Source organism: Choloepus didactylus, chromosome 7 (assembly GCF_015220235.1).
Source record: "Choloepus didactylus isolate mChoDid1 chromosome 7, mChoDid1.pri, whole genome shotgun sequence".
Taxonomy (NCBI): domain Eukaryota; kingdom Metazoa; phylum Chordata; class Mammalia; order Pilosa; family Megalonychidae; genus Choloepus; species Choloepus didactylus.
Genome location: NC_051313.1, coordinates 14,138,600 through 14,163,609, shown reverse-complemented (window position 1 = coordinate 14,163,609; position 25,010 = coordinate 14,138,600). Strand labels below are relative to the sequence as shown.

At 34.5% G+C, this 25,010-nt stretch overlaps 1 protein-coding gene across 1 annotated transcript; it reads right to left on the bottom strand.

The window, feature by feature from the left end:
* Nucleotides 1-2,110: 2,110 nt before the first annotated feature.
* LOC119540142 (60S ribosomal protein L7-like) lies at nt 2,111-2,654 on the bottom strand. Its single transcript, XM_037844192.1, has one exon. It carries the CDS (start codon nt 2,648-2,650, stop codon nt 2,111-2,113), a length of 540 nt encoding a protein of 179 aa, XP_037700120.1. The 5' UTR covers nt 2,651-2,654.
* Nucleotides 2,655-25,010: the final 22,356 nt, after the last annotated feature.

Here is a 25,010-nt window from a genome sequence, read left to right as displayed (position 1 = left end):
CGAGGCTATTATCATGTTTCATGTCTAAAAGCCCAAATTGTTTTGTCATGGAATGGTATGTGAGTGACTCTGTGTGCCCATCTCCAAATTACCAGCTCGTTTTATGAAGCTGTGATTTTGTAGAATGAACTCCACCATGCGACGCTAATACTGATTATCTCCTTTTCCCAAAGGAAAATGCAAAACCAGCAACAAACATTAGTTGTGAAAGATAGCTTAAGAGCTTCTTATTGAAAAATTGATTCATAAATAAAGTCATAGTTACCATATTAATATCACACTGCAAAATGTTTCACATTCATTGTTATCAATTACTGGTTGAGTATTCATAATTTTTTATAAAGGCTTAAATCCTAGAGTCTCAATCTTTTGTGGCATGAAGACCAATTTTTAATGTCAGATATTTCATGAAATGCCACACAATATAATCAGTAATACTTTGACTATTGTTTGATTGAGAATTGTATAAGGAAAAAGACATACATAAAGGCAAGGGGTGTTTTTAATGTGTTAGTATTTTGCTAATCACAACAGAAATTAATTATACATGAAACCAAAATCTTACAAATATGGGAAATATACTATTCATTCAATAGGCAATGCTTGACTTTATCGGAAAAAGAACTTGTGGACTCTCCTTCCTGTTATAACTTGCTGGCCCAGTGGGTTTTGTGGCCACAGTTAGGGACCCACTAATGTAGAGAATGAACCAGGTTGTGTACGAATGATCTCATCAGTGTTTCAGGGGCCATTCGGCAGCCTTCCAAGGGAAGAGAGAGGAAGTGGCCTTTGTGGATAAGCCTTTGAGCAGAATGTGGTTATGCCCAATGGACAAGCCAGGTAAGAGACCACACATGGTGTGGACATCGGAAGGCATCAGTCATAGACTTTCCACCTCATTCATCACCAACTGCTGCCATTACTGAGAAAAGCCACATAAGCCTCTGTCCATTTACATCAATCCAAATAATTGTGGGGTTGAACTCATATTTTGGATAGGTTGATTGGAAACATTCTTCACAAAAATAATTTAAGGAACACATGTATGCTATTGACGATTTTTTTTTTAATATGGATTTTGCTGATGGTTCTAGCCTGCTAGTTAAGTAATTAAATTTTACTTCAGAAGTTATATATTTAATACCAAAATGAATATGGAGTGTAAATTTATAATCTATCAGTTTTGGATAGATTTATAAATTGTTTTACAAAAATTGTGACACCACAAAGGTATGGTTTTTCTCTTGATATTGACAACAAATCCACTAAAGGAAATTATTAGAATATAGAATCTCATTGAGGCATTTTTGAAATGTCTGATAATTCAATAGCTAGAATTAGTGACCCTGAATCTTTAACTTGCTAGTGCAATTGTAAGAAACTTTGACATTAGCAGATTCAATGATTTAAATGTAGATATTTATATGAGTTTCTATGAATAGGAAACAATATAGGAGAGGATTTAAGGAATTGAAGAAGTAATTTATGAGAATAAGTAAAATACAAGATTGCAAAAAAAAATTCAACACATCTAAGTAATATATACCAAAATACAGCTTCATTGGCTCAAATTTTCATTAAGGTGGGAGTGTTTATTAAACTACTAGCATCAGAAATGGAACACTAAACAGAAATGTAGTAGAAACTCTTGCCAGTTAATCTTCTCTTACTATGGTCATTGTCATCAAACGTGACAAACAAACATACCTGAGAAATTTTTCTGGCAAAAATACCTGGCATCCATATAAAGTCTGTGAAACACTTAGTAAGCATACTGAAAACAGTTTTACAGTCAGCTAATTTGGAAAGCTAACCAAATGAATATAATTTTTCATAGACTTGGAACAGTTATAGGTTATATATTATATATGTCAGAAACTAGGTTTATATGACACTTTGTTTATATACAGTAAACCTCCAGTGTATATGATCTCTGCATTTACTTAGTTTTTTTTTTTTTTAATTTGAAAGCAGTCACTGTTTATTAACTGACCCAAATTATAAAAGTAATCATAGTACACATCTTAGTTCATTCTTCTAACAAGCCTATTGATCTGGTCTTCCCTGTTGCCAGCATCTCCCCCTTCTACAAAATGGGTGGCCTTTTTCTTCATCCCCCTCTGAGAGAAGACAATTTGAAGGGCCACAAGAAGTTGTTTGCTTCTTTGAAGCGTTTCCCAACAGTATAGATCTCATGAATCAGGTCCTCCATGCAGATGATGCCATATTTACCAAGAGATCGTGCAATCAGAGAGTTATCTGTCAAGGCAATCCGCTTCTTATTGATTTTGCAGTAACCACGCTTATAGATCAGTTCGTTTACTGACTTCAGGTTCGGGTACCCCCGTGCAATATATGGTTCCACAGTTCTCAGCATGTTAATTGAGGCCTTGTTGAGCTTAACAAAGGTGCCGTTGAAGATTTGGCGAAGGCGAAGAAGTTGCAACACTTTTCGGACCTTTGGGCTCACGCCTTTGATACCTCTGATCCTGATGACAAATGCCAATTTGGGTTCCGCAGGTACATAGACGTTGCCAGCTTTTCTTGCCATTCTAGCCATTCGAATCTCAGTTCTGTACATTTGCCTATATTCCTTGTGATAGTGCTTGGCTTTTTCATAGATAAGCTTCCTCCTTGCCTTTCGAAGCATCTTTTGGACAAACTTCTTTTTCAAGCGCTGGACCTTCAGTTAGGCAAAATTCCTTCACTTTTTCTTAAGGGTTCCCGGCACAGCTGGAACCTTCTTCTCTTCAACACCCTCCACGGTTCCAGCCGGAAAAGAGGCTGCATTTACTTAGTTTTAATTTGAGTTATGAGAAATTTAGATGATGGATACAACTAATAATTATTCTACAAAAAGCTACTTTCTAATTTCCAAGTTTTTTTCTCATTTTTAAATACCTTATATTAATTTTATATGCATTCTAATAATACCTTATGCTTGAAATGGTGGAAAGATTATTCTGTTTCAGATATAATTTAAAATTCAAGTAAAGCAGAGATCAAATAATAAGTAAATGGTGCATTCATGCACACACATACATATACACATATACGTGTGCCTGTGAGTGTTTAAGATGAACGCAGTGAGATTTTCACTCATTCAAAAAATATTTATTAAATTTCTACCATAGTCCAAGTATATTGTAAATGGAAATGCAACTAAGCAGTTTATCCTTATGGAGTCAGAGCTAATAGAAGAAATAGATATCTCAATATATAGAGATATACTGCAAGATAAGTTTGATATATTTATATACAAAGTGTTACGAGGGCAATGAGATGGAACAATTATCGGTGCCAAGAAATCAAAGATCAGACATCTGAGCCACATTATGAATAAAGATTCAGATGGGAGTGTCAGTGGTGGTTGAAGTGGAGACCCTTTAAACAGAGGGCAAATATCTGAAATTATGTGCAAAAATTTGAGAGGAACTTGCATAATTCTGTCACCTAGAACACTGAAATTTGTGATCTCTTCCAGATTTATGTGTTTATAAACACCTAAAAATTAACTTCAAGAAAGAGCACATATTTATTTTTTATGGAAAATTTTGCAAAGACTTTCAGTCTATCCATAGAGAGAATATTTCAAAAACCAAATGTTTAAATACCTATAAACTCACCAAACTCCATGCCTCAAGTTCTGCCTCATAGCTTGTGAGAGCACACTAAGAACAAATTCCTCTCTGCCTCCATGATGACTGACTCAATGAGTCTTGCCTGTGCCTACCACAGCCCTTTGGGGATTCTCCACAAGTGCTCCGGGTTCCAGTGGGGGCCAGGGAGCATTAGGAAACACTCCCAGCCATACATGTGATCAGAAATTCTTTTCAAATAAAATCAGAATTTGTTGGGCCTGGGGCAGGGGTGGTACAGGGAAGTCTTTCTGACAGTGTGACAAATACTCGTTAGCCATCAATTTAGGCCTCAACTAACAATACTCAGTGTGCCTGGAGAGGACAGACACCTCCAATTCAGTCTCAGTAACAGTAAGTGCAAAATGGTCAAACGGAGATAACATGTGAGAAGAGAAATGAATAGCAAGCCTGGGCTCCTTAGTCCGCTATGCACCTGAGAGTTGCTATAGAGCTGCTCCAGGTTTTGGGATGTGGTGGGATCTTTGACATCTGTGTTATAAAGGGATTTGTTCCACTTAGTCAACAGTAGGGGAAAACAGATCCCTTGGGAGCAGCATAATGCAGTCTACTATATTCTCAGGAGAACTGGGATGTGATCCCACTGCTCTGTGACCTCTGCCAGAACAGGGCTTTTCATGTCCTGATTTGCAGAGCTGGCAGGACACAGCTGCTCCTTCTCCCTGCCCATCGCAGTGGCCCCAGGCCCTTTGGCCCTGCTCAGTGCCCATCCCCTGTCCTACTTCTTCAGTCCTCCCCTGTAATGCTAGGGCACCAAGCTCAACATTGTGTGTCTTTTTTTTTTTTTCCCCTAATCTTGGGGGGATGATGAAGCGTCAAGATGCTAATAAGCAAAAAACAAACAGAAACTAGAGATAGATTAGGGGAAAGGCAAAACGTTAAAATAAACAGCATAGTGGTAGAAAGGGGGAAACATCCAGCATTTATTCCACAAGAAGGTCTTATCTAAACCTTGACTCAAATTGAAATCCTCAACTAATCAAAGCAATTTTCTTTAAACTGCTTTTAGGAAAAATAAGCAAATCAAAGAAGAGTTTTAGAATGCTCCCAAATACAATTTTCACAATATATATTGGGGCAATACATATTTACTCTAAATTTCTACATCTCCTTTATCATCTTTTACAGTCATAGCAAGAGAATTATTTGCTATTCAGGTAAAATATGCATTAATCAAAGAAAAATCACTAATATTTTTCTCACTCATAATGCTGAGTATGAATTCATAGTGTTGATGAAAATGTGGTACATTTTAATATTATAAATATTAACATTATAAATATTTCAAAATCAAAAGTTGAAAACTATAGCTAGAATGTTCTATTTCCCAAGGATTCTGAAAGAGCTAGTTTTACTGTATGTGAATCCTGTTGTGGACACATTCAGAAGAAACCACGCTGACCCATTTTTACAAAAGAATTTGCAATAAAATTGCAATAAATTCTTGCCATAAAATAATAATATATTATTATCGTTTCATTCCTACCCCTACCAGAGAGCTTTTATTTTTTAGTCAATTGTAATAGCCAAAGTCAAGATGATGATGTTTACGGGTTTAGGTTACCGAGAGTTTTGATTCCAAAAACCTAATTTATTAAAGTTCATTCCCATTATAAATGGAGCCATTCATTCTGCAAATATTTGTTGAGCATCAACTGCCAGGTACTGTTCCATGTGCTCAAAACACGTCAGTGAACAAGGAGACTAAGTTCTGTGGCCTCTGAGACTTTCACTCTACTGGGGAGAGTCAGACAATAATGCATCATAGATAACTAAATTTATGCATGTTACAGGTGATAAAGGCTATGAGTTAGGTTCCTAGGGCTCCCTTAACTAAGTACCACCAACTGGGCAGCTTAAAACAACGGAAATCTGCCTCTCCTCTCTGGAGGCCGGAAGCCGAAACGTAGGTGTCCGCAACCAGGCTGGAAGCATCTGTTCTGGGTCTCTCTCCTGGCTCCTGGAGTGGCCCGCAACCCTTGGCGTTCCTTGGGTGGTGGCATAATTCAGTCTCTGCTTCTGTCTTCCCACGGGGGTCTTCTCTCTCTACGTCTGTCTGTGTCACCTCATCCCTTCTTCTAAGGACCCACCCTCTTTCAGCAGGACCCCATTTTAACTGGCCGAATTCTATCTTTAACAACCCTCTTTCCAAATGAGGTTGCATTCTGAGCTACTGGGGATTAGGACGTCAACATATCTTTTGAGAGGACACAGTTCAGCACATTAAGGCTATGAAAAAAAGTTAAAATTTCAGCAACATAAAGGCGATTGAGAGTGTGGTGTTAGGGCGGGAGGTAAGGGAGGAGGAGGGAGTGTAATCTTCAGTAGGATGGGCAGGGTGAGTCTTGTTGGGAAGGTGGGATGTGAGCTAAGTGGAAGGAGGTGAGAGAGTGAGCCAGGTGGATACACGGAGGAGCAGAGGGAGAAGGTGGGACCATTGTTCTGCTCCAGCAGTATCCTAGGGCTGCAATGTCCCCAGATGATAGACATAGAGTTGGTTGAGTCATTAGAAACCATTTTATTGAAGCTCTTCTGTTTTCACAAAGGAGGAAGTGAAGGCTGGAATAAAATCTATGATTCCTACATGATTCCACACATATTCTGTGGCAGAAGCAGAACAAGAACTCAGGTTTCACAGCTTCCTAGCCCAGTGCTCCGAAAACTACACCATGCCAACTTTCTTTTAATGATCTTCAGCTACTAATCTTCAGACCAGTATTAAACATTTCATTTGTTATCCACACTATGAGCGATTCTACAAAATATTGGATGTGGTAAGTTTTCCTTAAAGAACTTAAAATCCAAATGTAGAAATAAGATTTGCATTAAATAAGCAGTAACATTTTAAAGTTAATAATAAAATATTAAATAGTTTAACATAGTTTAAGCTTGAAAGAGTTTAAAGTTGAGGATGATCAGCAGTGGTGGGAGTGACCAGGAATAAACTGGGACTGACCTTGGCTGTGCTTCCAATGATGGATCAAGTAGATGAGCAAGCACCATAGGAGAGGGAATTCCAAATAAAAGGAAAGAGTGACAGCTGTCCTTTGAATACGTTTCATGTGCCGGGGAATGTGCGGGGTGCTAGATTCAAAGATGCAGGGAAGACGGGGCCTGCCCTGAGACTCCCACAGGCTCTTGGAGCAGAGGTGCACGATGGGAATTGGAGGGAAGGCACTGGCACACTACCATGGGAACAGCATGGGGCTACCCTTGTTGAGACTCAGGGGTGCTGAGTTTCAGTGGACAAAATCAGAGAAAAAGGAGTGATGGATTCATTTAGAGTGATAAGGGACAATTATAGAAGCTTGGGAATCAGGAAGGAAGAGCTTCAAGAGCACTAATGGCTTAATAAATTAAGAGCAAAGCTTAAGAGATTAGGTAAAACATTAGCCATCAGTCTTACTAAACATCTCAGGAAGAAGGCGCGAGGGCATCTGCAGAGATCAATGGTAAAGGTGAAAGGTGAGGGGGCTTGGGGAGTGATAAGATCTAGATGGGCTACCCTTAGTCCAATAGGAAACTTGATCAGCAATGAAAAAGATAGTTTGGGGGATTTAGCAAAGCCCGGTTTGAATTCAAACATTATACATTTATAGAAGACCATAAGGCCCCATAGTTCATATTTATTTAAATATCCTAGACGTATGGATTAGAAAAAGCAGACAGTTTCAGGATAGGTATTGGAACTGAGAAAAGCCAAGATAGGAATCATGGGAGCATTGGGATATCTGACAATGAGGTGGAGGCAGAATAAAAATGGGGATTAGCACAGGCTGGTCTTATAAGGCTCACAAATGCTGGGCAATGGACTAGCTGCCTCAGAATCCCCTGGGTGGGAGGCTTTTCAATAATACAGATCCCTGAGCTTCAGATCGGAGGTTTTTGTTACACAGCCAAATTTGGGACCACTGATACAGTCAATAGTAGGCACAGTAGTCTGAAGGGGAGAGGGAAGTTGGAGGGTGACATAAACCCATGGCAAGGCTCTTCGTCCATAAAGAAACGGCAGTGGCCATGCTTCAGAGGATCACTTAACTGATTTGAGTAGAGTAGAAAAATGCAGAATTTCCTGGAAGACGCCAAGTGCTACAATGTCACAGAAGATATTTCAATTAGGACAGACTTCATAAGAAAGAGATGGCCCTAAGTATGTTTTCTATCAGCATCACGTGGTGATATGAAATGATTCAACAGCATTGAAATTCAGATTAGTGCTCATGCTTTATATTGTCCCTTCACCCTAAAAAGAACCTGGTTTTCACTTCTTCATAAATCATTCTCTGTTCTAGAAGTGCTGCCAAAATGACACATATTTTTAAGGAAGACTGCCACTGTTTGTGTATTTAGTAGATACATCCTAAGGAACAATGGCTGTCATAAGCCATTATTTTCATTCCTTGGTCTTGGCATGAGATGAAATAAAAAGTGAATATTTGCTGGGTTTCTTTATTTATAAGCCTTTTAAGAAAATTCAGCATCTCTTTTTCTATTTAATGTTTCAAGCTAAAGAAGAATTAAAAAGAGAAAGGAGTCAGCCTAGGGGATTGCTAATGGAACACTGAATATTTGCCTTGAATTCAGGGAATTGCCTGGAAAGGGTGATGCATTTTTCTTCACTCACCTGGTTGAATGACATTATAAGTTTCCTTCATAGGAGCGTCATTAGCATTTTGAAAAGAACGAGACTTAGGCAAAATTACATCATTGAAAAAAAAATGCTATTCACTAGAATTAATTCCAGAGAGTCATTTCATTAAGGCTGAAGCATTTATAGGTTGGCAGTTTCCCACTTCTTTGCCCTGTCTCTGGCGTGATTCTTGATTCTATACCTCATCTCCAAAAGTTAACTTATTTTCATTCCTTGGTCTTATGATGAGATGAAATAAAGGGTGAATGTTTGCTGGATTTCTTTATTTCCAGTTAGCCTGTTTTTTCTGTAGCTAAGATGGCTGTAGAGGCAAAACTTTCAGACCCACGCTAAACCTCTACTCCCCAGGGAGTTGCTGTAATTCCATTGGCCGAAGGGCCCCCTGGGAAAAGTCACTGAAGGACACTTTGGTATTTGATTTGTGCTGGGCTCAAGTCTGGGGGACATCCTAGGAGTGCCTAAAGTGGACAGAGGTTCATATAATGGAAGATACAATGGATGGTGGAAGTGGAGAGAAACATTTCATGGCTTCTTGTTGCAGATCTGCATGAAGGAGTGGGGCCATCTCCCAAGTTAATTCAAAATCAGTATGGTGGAGCAGCCTAACTACAAAGCTTAGGACACTTGCCCTCTATTCCAATGTCTTTACTATCCCCAGTGCCTTTGACCACCATGCCTCTTCAATCAAAATATTTTAACTCCTTTATGATGATGATAGGGTAAATGAAATAATATATATGAAAGGCATGAGAGCACTGTGTTACATATTTTCCTTTGATATTTTTAACATGTCAGCATTTATAGATAAGATTGACCATGGCAAGTATTACTTATTGCCTTTCTGAGATATAAGGATGACTTCTTAAAAAATTATTTAAAGTATATTATTAGTTTGGGGTGCTTTGAAATGCCACAAAAATTCTAAAGGGATATGGTTTTTAATCTATAGTTTAAACCCTTGCATTTTCTTCTTGATGTTGGCTTTCTTTGGAAAAAAAAGTTTCATTTTCAGGAAGACCTGGGGTGTTAGTCACATTGTGTAAAGCAGAATCCAATAGCAGAGGCTATTGCATTTCACCATTCTCACTGAATCCTTTATTCCTATGCAAATCAAACCAAGAAAAGTCAATGAAGCACCACCAGGCAAAGATCCACAGATTTGCCCTAACCTAAAGACTCCATTTTCTCTTGACATTAATAGCCCAGATCTATAACAAATAAACCTACACAATCTAACTCTTCTGGATGTTCAAATTTAACTTCTGAGGTCCAAGTTAAATAAAGGATCCTCAAGCCATGTTACTTTAAAAAAATTCATCATGGAAAAGTTGTTGGCCAAAAACTTGAACGTTGGCTAGGGAGGGTATAGATTAAGAGTTGCCAGATAAAGCCCAGTTAAATTTGAATTTCAGAGGAACAATAAATCTCTTTCATTATATGTGGGACACACGCATACTAAAAATTTATTTCTTGCTCCTCTGAAATTCTTATTTACCCGTACTTCCTGTATTTTTATTTGGCAGAACTGACAAGCATAATAGGAAGAGACAAAATCCATAATGTGTTTTTCTTTCTGCTGTAGCAAAATTAATATATGGGTTGATTTCTGTTTTAGAGATTGAAACAAAATCTGAGCTGAAGTTGCTTACAGTGTGTCATGATATTTCATACCAACTTTGACTGTGTGGACAGCTTTCCATCAGATCCTGAACTGATACCAATCCCATCTGATGGCCTGTGTATGGCCCCTGTTAGTCATCAGCTCTGAGTGAGTTCCAGCATCTCCCAGCATTGTCTGGAATAAAACCAGCTACTGTCCTCTGAGTTAAAAGGATGCCTTTCTCTTTATTATTCCCCAATCTCTTGAAACATCCAGTTCCTACTTCCTACGCTTTATAACATCCCGCATACAGTCCTTTTTGTTCTAACAGGTGAATAATGATGTATCTGATTACTTATCACAAGGCATTTTGTTTTTGAAGACACTAACAGAATACCAGTGTTAAGAAATCTCTGCCTACTTCAATGAGAACTGAGAGGTTTTAAATCTTTAAGCTGAGAAACTTTTGCTCAATGTATTTTGGTTTATTTGAGATCCTTTGTACCAAGTACATTCTCCCTCTTTGTTTGACAAGGCTAACAGCAAAACTCAATAAACTGAGTGAGAGTCTTTGGTTAAGCCTGAATAAGAACTATCATCTTTCCACTACTTGATTAAACATTAAAGTTGCACCTACATTCCAATGCGTGTATTTGAAAACCAATTCCTTCATGACCTCATTCTTGTAGTTAAAACACACACATGCACACACCAATTCTCTATCAGAAGACCAGAGTAACAATGGCAGAAACTTTTCATTTTGACAATGCAGTTTCCACATCCTATGTGTAGAATTTCAGTAAGTGAAATATGTGGTGTAGAAATACAAAAACAGCACAGCTGATTGTCCCATTTATACAATCCCAACATGTGTCTCCAGAAGCAGCCACAATGTCTGATTCCTGACTCCATATTAATATGGGTCATCATCATTAGAACGCTGTAGTCATCTCTTCCAAATCTCTGTATTACATACACAATAAAAATTTTGGTTTTATTTGATTTTTTAAAGACTAGAGAATATATAGTGCCCCCTAAAACTTTTACAAAAGATGATGACTTTAAATCTTTTGGAATAACAAACATACATGGGTTGGTTTGATTCCATTTTGCAATGCAGATAGGCTACTTTCCAGTGCGTTTACAGAGCCATCCTCCCATTCTCCACCCCTAAAGTTTACACCAAATTCACAATTGCTTTAGGACAGAATGCATTGCTGCTACTCTTTGTGGAGCCCAACAACTTCTCAGAAACTTTATTCAAAAATATATTAATTATGAAAAAATTTACATAGAAAAAATATAGATGAAGCATATGTGCATGTTAAAATCTGCCACCCTTTTTATGAGAACACTACCAATACTTTGAAGTCCCATGTGCATCCCCTGAAAGATTGCATTTTTATTGCCTTGCATTTTAAAATTATCATTCCCTTATGTTTCTTTATAGTTTTACCTTCTTTGTATACATCCTCAAATAAAATATTGCTCACTGTTTTATGTATTTATCACATTTCCTTTCAATAGAATTTGGGTGATTACCAGTTGTAAACAATGCAGGGAAGAATTTTGTATATATGATTTCTAGGTACATGTATGAAGGCATTTATCTGGGAGTGGAAATGCTCTCAGAGCCTGCACATTTTCAACTCTGTTAGAGAAAAACAAACTATTTTCCAAAGTTATTGCATTTATTCTCCCACCAGCAGCTTAGCAAGTTACCATTGTTTCATGTTCTCATGAACCCTTGATATTGTTAAATGTTTTAGAATTTTGCCGATCTGTTGGGTACAAAATGATAGCACGATTGGATTTGCTGATGACTAAAGAGGTGAGCACCTGTTCCTATGCTTATTGAAATTTTGAGTTTCTTCTTCTGTGAAATGTCTATTCAAGTCTTTCCCTTTTCGTCTTCTCAGTTATTTGCCTTTTCAAAAGTCAATTTGAAGGACTTTATATATTTTGGGTACAAATCCCTAGGCAAATAAAGATATCACAAATATCTTCTACCAGTTTGTGGCTCGTCTTTGGATGAAGAGAAATTCTCAATGTTAATATTGTTGAATTTGTAAATCTTTTCCTTATAGTTGGTGTTTTATGTGTCTTATTTAAGAAATTCTTTCCTGTATCAAGGTTAGAAAGGTATTCACAAATATTGTCTTCTAAAAGTCTTAAAATTTTGCTTTTCAGATATGTCCATAATCCATTTGGAATGTGTTTTTGTTTATGGCATGGTAAATATCTTATGTAATTTTTTATTAACAAAGATAACCACATGTACTCATTTCTTTTATTGAACTCTTCCCACAGTGAACTGCCCTCCAATCTCTGTCATAGATTAAGTTCCCAGGAATGCAGAAGTCCATTTTCTCCCTTCTGTCCCAACTGTCTACTTGTTTATCCTTATACTGCATCACACTTTAAAAATTACAGTAACTTTATTATGTGTCATAATATCTTCTAGTTCTTCTTGAGGACTCTCTTGGCTATGCTTGGCTTTTTTGCTCTTCCATATATATTTTCAAACAAGCTTCAGGTTTCAATTTGAATTAAATTACATATCTTGATCATTTGGAGGAATTTGATATCATCCTAAAATTGAGTCTTCCGATCCATATGTATGGCATGTTTCTCTGTTTACTAACCTTTTCATTAGTGTTTTTCAATAAAGCTTACAATTTGCTCCATAAAGGTCATATATATGTTAGATTTATTCCTAGATACATTATGTAACTGCGTAAATAAAATCTTCTTAAAAACTGTATTCTCTGTGTTGTTGCTCATGTATAGAAAAGAAATTTAATTTGATTACTAATCTTGTATCTGCAAAATAACTAACATTATTAATTTCATAAATATATTTGTAAATCATTTAAGGTTTTCTGTGTAGAAAGTCATAGTCTAAGGGAATAAGGAACTTTTTAAATTTTTTACTAATTTTCCAATCTTAGGTATTTTATTTATTTTTCTCACCATATTATACTGGCTAGGTGTTACAATACCATGTTGAATAAAAGTGGTCATAGCAGGCATCCTTGTTTTGTACCTGACTTTAAAAGGAATGCTAAGACTTCACCATAAATGTCCTTTGCTATCACACATTTTTAGATATTATATATATATCAGTTTGTGGAAGCTTGCCAAGAGATTTTAATTTGCTTTATTTTTTGTTTTAAAACATGAATGGATATTGAATTTTGTTGAATGTTGTTTCTGAATGTATCGTAAGGAGCAAATGTTTTGTTTTGATCTTTTAAAGTGGTGAATTGCGTTAAATTATTTTCTAATATTGTACTAGTATTACTTTCCTGAATAAATCAATATAAAATCTTTTTATATGTTGCTAATTTTGTATGATAATATTTTGTTTTTATTTTTCCCTCTGGTCATGAATGAGAATGGCCTGTGTTTTTCTCAAACTTCCTTTTCTGATTTTTTGAATTAAGGTAATTCCTTATAAAATGATTTAGGGGGTGTTCCCTCATTCTCTGGTCTCTACAGAGTTTGTGAAAATAAGAATTATTTCTCCTTCCTTGAATATTTGATAGAACTCATGATTACAATCATCCAATCCTAGTGTTTTCTTTGTGAGAAAATTTTAAACAACCAATTCATTTTTTTTTAAATGTAATAGGACTCTTCAAAAGTTTTTGTTTTACATTTTTTTGTTATTAGTTTTGACAAGCTATATGTTGCTAGATACTGGTTCAATTTATTTAAGTTTTCCAACATATTGGAATAGTAGTCTCTCCTTTTAAATCTGTGCTGCAAGTTAAATCCTTTATTTAGTTCCTAATAGTTTTGCTTATTTGTGTCTTCTCCCATTTATTTATTTTTAGTTATTGATTTATTTGCTCATTTGTTTATTTGCTTGGACTAATCTCACTGGATGCTGGGCTATTTTATCCATCTTTTAAAAAGTATTTTCATTAAACCTCTCTGGTGTATTTATATTTCATTTCATTTATTTTAATTCTTATTTTATCCTTCTACTTTTTTGCATTGATTTTGTCATGTTTTTCTAATTTCTTAAGTTGAATACTCATTAATTTTTAACTTTTTTCTAACTATATTTAATGATAAATATTTTCATCAAAATGCCCTATTAGGTGTATTTGCCATTAAATATATAGCATTTTATTTTTATCCATTTCTAAATGTTTTCTAACTTCTATGCTTATTATTATTATTATTATTATTATTATTTGGTTTATGATTTACTTAGCAGTGTGTTTTTAAATCTCCAAATATATTTTTAAGTTACTTTTTTCATTGTTTTCTAACCTAATTGTATGTAGACAGAGAACCTGGTCTAAGTGATACCAGATCTTTATAATTTCTTACATTTTGGTGATCTATTATGTGCTTTCTTTTTGTTTGAATTTTCCTGTTCCTTTCTATGTTTTGGATTGGGTCTCCTTTATCCCACATTCCCCTTCATGTTTTTCATTCTAGTAGTTTAGAAATCCTACACTCTACTTCTATTCTACTTGTGTTTACCCAAGAAAATTTTAAGTGAATAATTACTTTACAAAGTCCAAGTGTAATGAGTTTCTTTACCCTCCTCTCAAGCAATTCTAGGTTTGGAATGCACTCCAGGCACGCTTTCCCTCAACCTACATGTTGTTCCTGTTCAGTATTTTAGTTCTGTATTTTTAACTTCATTGATTGGGTAATGATTGTTCCATATAGACAAATTCTGTATATATTCACCCTCATTGTCATCATTTTCTTTGCTCACAATTCCTATTTGCCTCTCAGACTTCTCTTTGGGGGACGTTTTTATTCTTCCTGAAGTTTGTTCATTAGTCAGGGTCAGTTGGTATTAAGCTTTCTAAAACATTTTCATAGTTTCTTTCCGAAATATTTTCATAGATTCTCACGTTATTCCAGGTTTAAAGGTATTTCTCTCCAAGACTTTAAAGGTATTGCCATGGTTTTTCCAGATACTGTTCATCCTATGGAGAGATCAATCTTGTTATAGTTCTTTTGTAAGTAATCTCTTTTTCTTTTTTTATTATTTTTTGCCTTGAAGTTCTATACATTTACTACAATGTTAAAGGGTGGACTTCTTTTTATTATCTTGCTTAAGATCCATTGACTTGTCTCAATCTGAATTTTTTCATCAGTTATGGAAAGTTCTTGAGCATTACCTCTTCACATATTGCTTTGCCCACATTTTCTCTAGTCTTCCATTCCAGAATGGGAGTAATATGCGTGGAGTAATATGTTTACTACTTCCTATTTCTATGTCCCTCTCTTCTATAAACTAGATAATTTCTTCATACACCTTCTAATCTACTACATCTCTCTTTGGCTGGGTCAAATCTTTTATTTAACCTGTCCATCGACTTATAATATTAATTATTTTATTTTTCGATTATAGAAATTCTATTAGTTGTTGGTGTTTTTCCCCAAATCTTTCTGAACATTTAGGACAGGCTGTTATTCTGCTGCCATTCTCTCTCTACCCTTTTTATTTTAAATTTCAAAAAGCATACTTAATTTGTTTGTGAATCTGTAGTCTTTGTATGTTTCATGATTTTTGAATTGAGACCACAAATAAGTAGGACTTTTTAGGGGCATTTTTTTTGTGGCCCTGATTTAACATGTATTCCCTCACAAAAGATAAATGCTGGCTTCTGACAGGTGACTAGAGGCACCAGCAATGAGCAACCAGTTGAAACTAAATTTTCATCTTGGGGTTTTTGGGACCACACAAATAGAAATTCTGGCCCAGAATCTGAGTAATGCCTTGCCTGTGGTTACAAATTCTCAGGAAAGGCATTTTTCCCCCTGCATCCAAAACCAAATTTATTATTTCCTTTTGGTGTGGGGCTTTTTCTATTTTTTTTTTTTTTTTTTTTTTTTTTTTCTTTTTTTTTAACTGAAGATGCCTGGCATTATAAGGACATTTCTGATTAAATTTCCCACCTTGCTCAGACCTTAGCTTTGCCACCTATTCCCCACTTCCCCACTCACTTGCCCTTTGAAAGAAAGCTTTCGGCCACCACAGCCTGGCTGATATCCCCTTGGGCAGCTGTCCATTTTTGTGCTGTAATAGATCTCTGGATTTATGCGGTCTTATTCTTTTTTGGCCTCTGTGAATCTACTTCCTTTATTGCTTGCCAGAATAGTTAAGCATTGAAAAAGATGTTTTTGAATTTTTTCCAGCATTTTGAGGATTTTTGTACCAGGACTTTTTTTATTTTTTTAAAGATAGCTACTCTGCATATTGTCAGAAATGAATGTCCAGAAACATCCATCCAAATAATTTAATAAAGCTCAACTTCTTAAAAATAGCTTAAGGCACTTTTATATTATAGTTTCAAGAACTATGGAAAAGACTGCTAAATCAGGTTTTCGCTCTTGCTGTGTTGCTTAAATCATAAATTTGAGGTTCTTTCTTCCTATGTCTAAAGATGTTTTCTGTAAATATTTTTGCCTATGTTGCATCATGAATTTGCTTTTTCATAAGTACATGAATTTAGATTGAAACCTATTACATGTTCTTAATTCCATGTAATTTAGCTATATAATAAGACCGTATCACCTGAACATACAAACCAACTCATTTTCCCATCCTCTCATTGATGACTTTCTTCTTTCATCCTAAACTTTTGTGCATGGATAGTAAGCAGTTTGGTGGAGGCATAGTGGTGCTGGGGGTGATTGTAGTTGTTAACTCCCAGCACCCACTCAAAACTATAGGTTCCAAATCACTATAGGGACCATATTCCCAAATTTTTGAATAGGGTTAAAAACAGTCACTATTTTTGGTATAATTATAATTTCCATTACAATGCAGATAATTTTCTTTCAGATGAATTTCCAACCTCAAATTACAAAGATACTACAGTTGTATAATCCAAATCAAAAAGTTGAATCAGAATTAATATTTTAAAGCAGTTTTATTGAGATATATTCACATGCCATACAATTCATCCAAAGTATGCGATCAGCTTTTAGTATATTCACAGAGCTGTGCATTCATCACTATAATCAATTTTAGAACATTTTCATTACTCCAAAAAGAAAAAACCCATACCCCTTAGCAGTTACCTCTCAATCCCTCTATCCTTCCCTAGCCCTACATAACCACTAATCTAATTCTGTCTCTATAGATTTATTTATATTTGCATTTTATGTAAATGGAATCATACAAAGAATTGATTTTCCCTGAAGAAAGCAAGAACTATTTTCCTTTAGCCAAAAGTAGTTAAGATTACTGAAATGAAATCAAATATTTTCCAAAGTTTAGGATAAAGAATAGGGCAGTAATTGAAAGGCAAATATCAGACTGTTATTTTTCTCCTTTATAATAAGAAAACGGTTTTGCTGATTAAATTGTGTTGCATTTACGTTTGCCCATTAATTTAACATCATTTTTGCTAGATCTTTTTGACTCATCAACTAGCTAATTATATAATACATAAATACATATAAAATGCTAATTACAAATACCTTTTGACCCCCCAAAGCATGGATATAAATATATTGTGTTCTTTGACCTTTGTTTTTTGATTTTGGCTTGTCATTCTAGGTAAGTACATATTTGGATACCTCCTTAAGGAACTAAGTTTTTTAAATCCATACTTAATAATGCATTATCCTTGTGACTTTATCATCTGTGAAAATATAAATATAACCTGATTTTTGAAATTTCGTCTCCTAAAAGGCTACATAGAATGAGATTTCTGTGAACTAGTTTCACTTTGTCTTGATGTGTGGTCTTATTTTCTTCTTTAAATCATTCATTGTTTTGGCAATGTGCATTTTTAATCACAACATCTGACTATTTCAGATGGGAATATTTGTTACAAGAGGTAGTCAAAGGATTTTGAGATTGTGTTCAAGATCTCACATGCTTCAAATCTTTAAGTATTATCGTCGTAACTTTTATCAAATTCCATACCTGCTCAATCTCTAAGCAGAGGGGAGATCATTTATTACACATTCTACAAATTGTTAACCTTTAAAACTCAGTAAAGGCAGATTGTTTCTTTTTATAGACAATGAAGTCAATCTAGGAGGTCTTTTATTTTTTAGATATTTTTCCACTTAAAAATTATAGGTATAAAAACATAATAATGTAGTAATAAAGTAATGTAATAGATATTAAAATAATAAAAATATGGTGAAAATTATTTCAAATTTCACCATCCAATAATTTTGGATATTTCTTTACATGTATATGATTATGCCAATTTGCCCAATGGGAACATATGTATATAGGCTCTATAAGCTGCTTTTCTTACTAAACAATACATAGAAGATATTTTTCCTTTTGAATAAATATAGACACTATTGTTTTTAATAGCTGCATAATATTCATCGTATATATGTACCCTAACTTATTTGTCAATCTCCTTATTGATGGACATTTAGGAATTTCTAATTTTTCATTATTATAGGCAACATTTTGATTCATATTCTTAAACATACATCTTTAAGAAATTCCGTGAAATCTAATTGCTCAGTTATAGAATGTGCACATTTAAAATTTTGATTCATATTGCTAAACTGTCTTCCAGAAAGTGTTGCCCATTTATATTTTCACTAATAGCATCTCCGAGTATTTTGTCATTCTTTCTTTTTTTGCCAACAGAATAAATGTAAATAATACCTCATTTTTATTTGCATTTCTTTGAGTATTGGTGAAGTGGATTGTTTTTTCCAAAACTTTTTCAAATTGCCTTTTCATATCCTGTGCTCATTTTTCTATTGAGCTGCTTTTCTATTTTCAAATTGATTTAGAAGTGCTTTTGAAATTAAGTATAGCTAAGAATCCCTTGTCTCTCATATATTTTGCAAACATTTTGCTAGAGTTTGTCATTTACTTTTGGATTTTTGTCATGTAAAATATTTAAGGTAGTAAAATGTATCAATCTTTGAAATAATACTTTGACTTTTGTTTTATGTTTAAAGAGGTTTCTTATATCCCAAGATTATATAAATATTCACATTTTCCTCTAGTATCTTTATTAGCTTTTTTCTCGTATAATATTTTCTTCATCTGTTTTAATAATTATAGCTTTTAAATGTGTTTGACTATCCAATATAGCAAGGGCCCTCTTAAACTCATCATTGTTACATTTTTGAATTTTTTTTATGATACATGCTTATTCTTCCAGAAACATTTTAAATCACTGTATTCAAGAAAATATTTCATGTGTCTGTTACTCAAGTTTTATTTTATGTTCCTTAGAATTTTCATATTTATTTTTATTCATTTATTTTTACTTTTCTTGGTTCATATCCTGTACATTCTTCGTTAGGTTTATTTCAAAGTATTTACTATTTTTGTTGCTGTATGAAAACAGTCAGTTCTCTATTACATTTTATAACTGGTTATTGTTGGCATACAGAAATCTATTGATCTGAATATATTTATATCTACCCTACCTGATATTGTTTTAAATAACCTTGAATTTTCCAAATTTATTCCATATCCTCTGTACATAATTGTATTTTTTGCCAATTCTTCTTAATATTTTGTCATCTTTTCCAGTTGGATTAATAACTCTATAAGACCAATATTAAATATTATTGGAGATAGCAATGCTTCTTGCCTTACTCCTGAATTTAATGATAATACAGATAAGCATACGGTAAAACTGTTTTACCAGTTAAGCATATATATTTTGATTGCATTAAAAGGATCTTTTAAATCCCAAATTATTAAAGTTTATTTTTAATCCAAAATGAATATAAAATACTGTCAATTGATTTTTCAGAACGTATCATGATGATCATATTGTTTTTTCCCTTTTGACTTACTACTCTGCAGTATTTTAGAATTGGATACCTCAACTGACACCATCATTGTATTCTTGGAATAAACCTTCTGAGTCATTCCTTTGAACCTCCCTCCTCCTCTTTCTTAGTTTGACTTTATCTGGAAGTACAGCTGAAGTACAGCTCAGCTACAATTACTGCCTGCTTGGTATTTTACGTGGTTTATCTCATTTAATTCTCCCAACTGCTCTGCAAGTTAAAATACACTTATCCTAATGTTTTGAAAATAGGAAATGGGGCTCAATGAAATTAAAACATTTGCCTCATGTAGAACAGCTGGTAACCAGAAATGTCTGCTCTCAAAGTCTATGCTTGCCCCCCAGCATACCTGCTGAGCCTAGGATGAGTTCAGTGGACAGAAATATTTATTTCAAAGGCTTCTGGGGCAGGTGAGGTGGCTGTGGGCTCCACTGTTCCACTGCCTGGCCAATGGCAAAGCATCTTATCATCCTGGATGCAGTGAGAGCCTGTCTCCAGCTCCACCCCTCAAAACACACCTCCACCCCACTCACACAGGAACATCCGCAGCTACGGGCAAGAAACACAGACTTCAATGTATTCAGCAATTCAGCACCCTATGGGGACTAGACAAATCTACATGTAAACGCCTAATTTAAGTCCCCTATCAGTATTTTTTAGCTCCTTTTCTTATCCTTACATCTTCTCCAACCATCTTTTTCTTTCTTTTGCTTCAGCTCTGTGGCCAGACTCAGCCCCTTCTGAACATATAAAATGTTCTTCATTCTTACTTCAGAAAGTACTAACACATGACAAATACACATTAGTTTTCTTTTTCCAATTTTAAAAATTCCATCACCAAAATTATCTTAATATGACAGAGTTTTATCTTTTAATTCTAAATTCCAAGAAGAGTCTGGAAAACTAGAAATTGAAGCCAGTAACGTATTTACCCAAAGTCCACAAAACTTAGTAATTTTGAAAAAGGTTTTTCAAATAATAATGAAAACCAGAATATAGAGAGTGAATTAAATATCCAACTTAAAAGAAAGGAGAGATTAGATTTGTATAAAGCAGAGGGATATCTTGATGCCTCCATTATGTTCATCGAGTTTGAAAGCCAGTCTGTGCACCTTTCAAAAAATATGTTGGTGTGTCTCGGGGAGAGTGAATGAGAATGCTTTTCAACCCTCATTATTTAACTTTTTTTGAAAGGCAAAATCAAACATAGGAACAAACACATAATAATCTGATTTCTACTTTGAATGTGTCATCTTGAAATGCAATAACCTAATCCTCAAACTTGATAAATATATAAACTTCCTTTGCCTGCATTGAGCTTCTAAGAAGACTATTTCTATCTTGATGGGTGGGGGAGAAGGGGAATGGAATCCAGACAGGTAACAGACACTGAAGAATTTAAAACACATGGGCAACTTCAGTGAAAAAACACCAAGTGTTTACTTCACTTTGATAACCAACAAAATGACACCAAACTTAGAAAACTATTTTCCAAAAGGTATTAGAACTTAGAGCATTTCAAATAAGTTCAGAAAGACTTCATAATGAAGGAAATGAAGCAGGGATTCCAAAAGTTTGGTTATATTTGGTGATGGAAGTAGTCCCAGTTCTGTTACCTTTAAATGTTTTAATCACATAAATATGAAGAATACATGGATTGGGGACAAATTTTCAGGAGACAGGATTATTCTTTCTCATTCCTAAGCTATTTGAGAATGGGGACCTTATCCTTTCCCATTTCCTAGCACAAGATTTTGATCAATGAATGTCATTCGGACGCACTTCTGTCATTCTTTACAGCAGAGGCTAAGCATATAAAATAAAGGAAGGATCAAACTTGATATGTGGTAACATGCATAGGTCCTGAGCATTTTTGAAAGAATGTCATGTTCAGAATACGGCCTTATGGTTATAGGATTATGAAAAGACTCCAACTGGAGAACAACCACCAGAAATGGCAATTTACAGCTGACATCAAGTAGATGTTGTACACAAAGAAAAATAAATTAAAAAAGCCCTCATTTAAAGCCACAGGTTCATTGCTGTAAAAGAAAAAAATGTATAAAAACGGATACATAAAACAAGTACACACACACAACCTTATTCATTCCATTAATAGAATGAGTAATGATTTCATTATGAATTACAGATGTGGATATTGATAAGTGATGACCAATTGATTGCCAATACTTTACCATAAAGCAAATTTGAGAAACATATTGCATGCTTTTTGTGATTTTGTTATATGAGCCGCTAAATTTTGCACAATGGCACACATCATCTCATACATATTATAAGATACTATTAATATACATGTTCTAATTAATTTACAGAAAATAGGTATTAAAAAGTGAGGAATAAAAAGTTAATTTAGTGACTCTGAATGTCATCATGTATTTTCGAATTTCAAATTCTTATATTTTTTAAAAACTTTTTCTTAAATTGCAAAATAATATAAAGATTCAGGGCCCCAAACAAAAGGGGACCACACCACCCGAGGAGACACAGTAGAGAAATGGAGCAAATAACTGGGATTCCACTTGCAACCCCGTAATTCCTGGCTTTTAGTAAGAAGCTGTGTGAGCTACATGGATCCCTTAGCCTGTCTGGGTTTCCTTGACCACAGGAAGTTAGATTTAGAGCAACAGAATCTCTCTAGTCTTTACCTATTTCCAAACTATATAACGTGCTATAATAGGGAGGAAACAAGGCTGAGAGGGAAAGGTTCTGGGTTCTAGTCCCAGCTCTGCCACTTATTTGCTCCACGTCAATAAATGTCACCAGGTCACAGTTTCTGCAAATCGAAATGATGAGCTCAAATTAAATTATTTTTAATATCCTTTAAACTTCTGAGATTTTATATGGATTATGACAATTTTGAAGTATATTTCAGGGGACACTGCATTATTGTAAGTCAATAGGGGGAGCTCTCACATTGCTTTTTTGTATGCCACAAATAATAAAATTTATGTTACCTTAATTGCATGGATTGCGGTAGATTATTTCATTATAGTCAGGTAATCATAAACCAGAGGAACCTCATTTCCCACTGAGGCAGTATTAAGATAGACCACGTTTACAGCCATCCCCCTTTAACTTTGAGGGCTTTTTAATCATCCATCAAAGCACACATTTGTTAGTCTGTTTAAGCCATTTCAGAAGTTGTTTTGTCTTCTGTTTGTTTCCTGGACTCCACCTCCAGACAAAGTTAAGGTCTTCGTTTGATTTTGATTCAAATCCCTAAGAGTTAAAAGAAGCAGGAAAGGTTTATGGAGATTAGAAAGCAAGAAACCCTTTCTTTACTGTTCTGCTGTGGGTTGGACTCAACACACACAACCTGACGTGTGTACTTAAATTATTATTATTCAATTATATATTTCAGGGCTTTGGCATCTTTGTTCTTTATTGGTTTTTTTTTTTCTCCATGTGTTTTATATAATTTACTGTCCTGGCTCACAGAGCCTAAAAGCAGTTCATCACTGAATCTTTAGGAAGTTTGCTTTCTCTAATTGAAACAGATCTCTTGTCAGTTAATTGGAATATGAAACATGGGTTGTTAGCTGTTAGCTTTCAAATGAAACTCATACATTAACGTTCAGGTAAAATTAAAATGAGACAACACAATTTTAATAGACATTTCTTCAATAAACTTGTGGTTTATTTTTAGGATGGAATTTTATTGCTTACGGTGATTTATACCTACTTTATCTGAAGGTTCGTGGTGGCCAATAAATAACGGCTCATATTTTTGGCCATTTTTTCCCTGAAAACGTAACTACATCTTAAAATATGGAAAAGTAATTTATAAGGGAAATGAAAAAAGCTTACATGGAAGGCTACATAAAATATATCTGTCTTTTCAAGCCATTGAGATATATAAACAACTCGTTAAAACCTAAAATGCCAAGAGGAAGGACAAAAGATTCTTTTACTGCAATGAACTTCTGAAAAGTTTTTTTTTTTTTTTTTTTACTTTAAAGGAGTAGCCTGTTACTTTGCAACTAAATAAAAATGTTGATTAAATATATGTTGTGTATATCCATATATTTAAAAATAATATCATGTGAAGTTCTTTCTTCAAAGGAATCAGTAATATAGCAAAAAACATAGGAAAAATAAATACATTTGGCAGCCAAGAAGGTTTTTTCAGTGAAAGTACAACCTTTTGTTTTCAACTTGCAAAGAGTTTTCTTTTTATGTCAAATGAAATTTTAATATCACCTATGAGTTTGGAACTGAATCCTTTACTGCCAAATCTGATTCCAATCCTCAAAATCTGTTTTTGTAATACTGCCAGCAGTGCACTAACTTTAAATAGGTAGCCAGACATATTGGCAAAAATATACGTGGTTAATCAAATAAAACTATGTAGCAGTTTGGGAACAATCAGTCAACTTTCAGAATCTTTTAAGTATGAAGCTGCTGTGAAGACTTCATGACTTTCAGTGAAATACTGCAATCAAACTGCACAAGCAGCTGCTTTTGAATTCATCTTCTCCTTATTTTTAAGTTTTCATAACCCTGCCTCTTGACTATAGATTTTATAAGCTTTTGAAAGAAAAAGCTTGGCAGGCCTGCGACTTCAGCTAACAAAGAAAAGAGAAGTGGTAATACAGTTGGAAGCTGAGTACACAGCGAGAAGTGCCAGTTTGTACTTATCTGGTTAACTGTTAGGCATGGATTGCACACAAAATGCCTTATTTCACTGAAAAAGAAGCCTGATTGTGTTTCTTTTCACATACAAGACAGTGTTACCTAAAGAAAAATAAAATCCTAATACCCAAACACTAACATATTTCATTCTTTGCAAACTTCACATTTCTGTTATATGAGAAAACTATTACCGTCATTTAAATACATGCCAATGCCAGCCACAAGACCTCTGCTTTTATAAAAAATTATTTTTTTTGTTTTCAAATCAAGATTCAAAATTGCATTTCACAAGTCAATTATTTATGAAACAATTCTAGGTGCTGCAGTTAAATTAGAATGTTTTATTACATTTATTTGATAGTCCTTTGTTGCTATTGTAAATGTAATTAAGTTGTAATTTTAGGATGTTACGTACTGATGAACAAGATGGCACTACTGAATCAAAATGCTTGATATGATCAAATGTTAAAACTTAGTTCCTATGCAATTGAAAGAAAAATGCCCCCTTCTTTTCAGTAAATTGAGGTCAATTTTGCTGATTTTCATGAGTGGACAATGGCATTAGCTCTCTTAACAAATGTTTCTGTACAAGGTTTCTTTTTTTATGTGTGTGGTGGGTTCCTATTTTATTGAGCAGCTTGGTATTTACTTTCTTTCTTTTTCTCACACA

Excerpts from the sequence above, each read along its gene's own strand:
- LOC119540142 (XM_037844192.1), bottom strand. The coding sequence starts at position 2,650 with ATGCTTCGAAAGGCAAGGAGGAAGCTTATCTATGAAAAAGCCAAGCAC.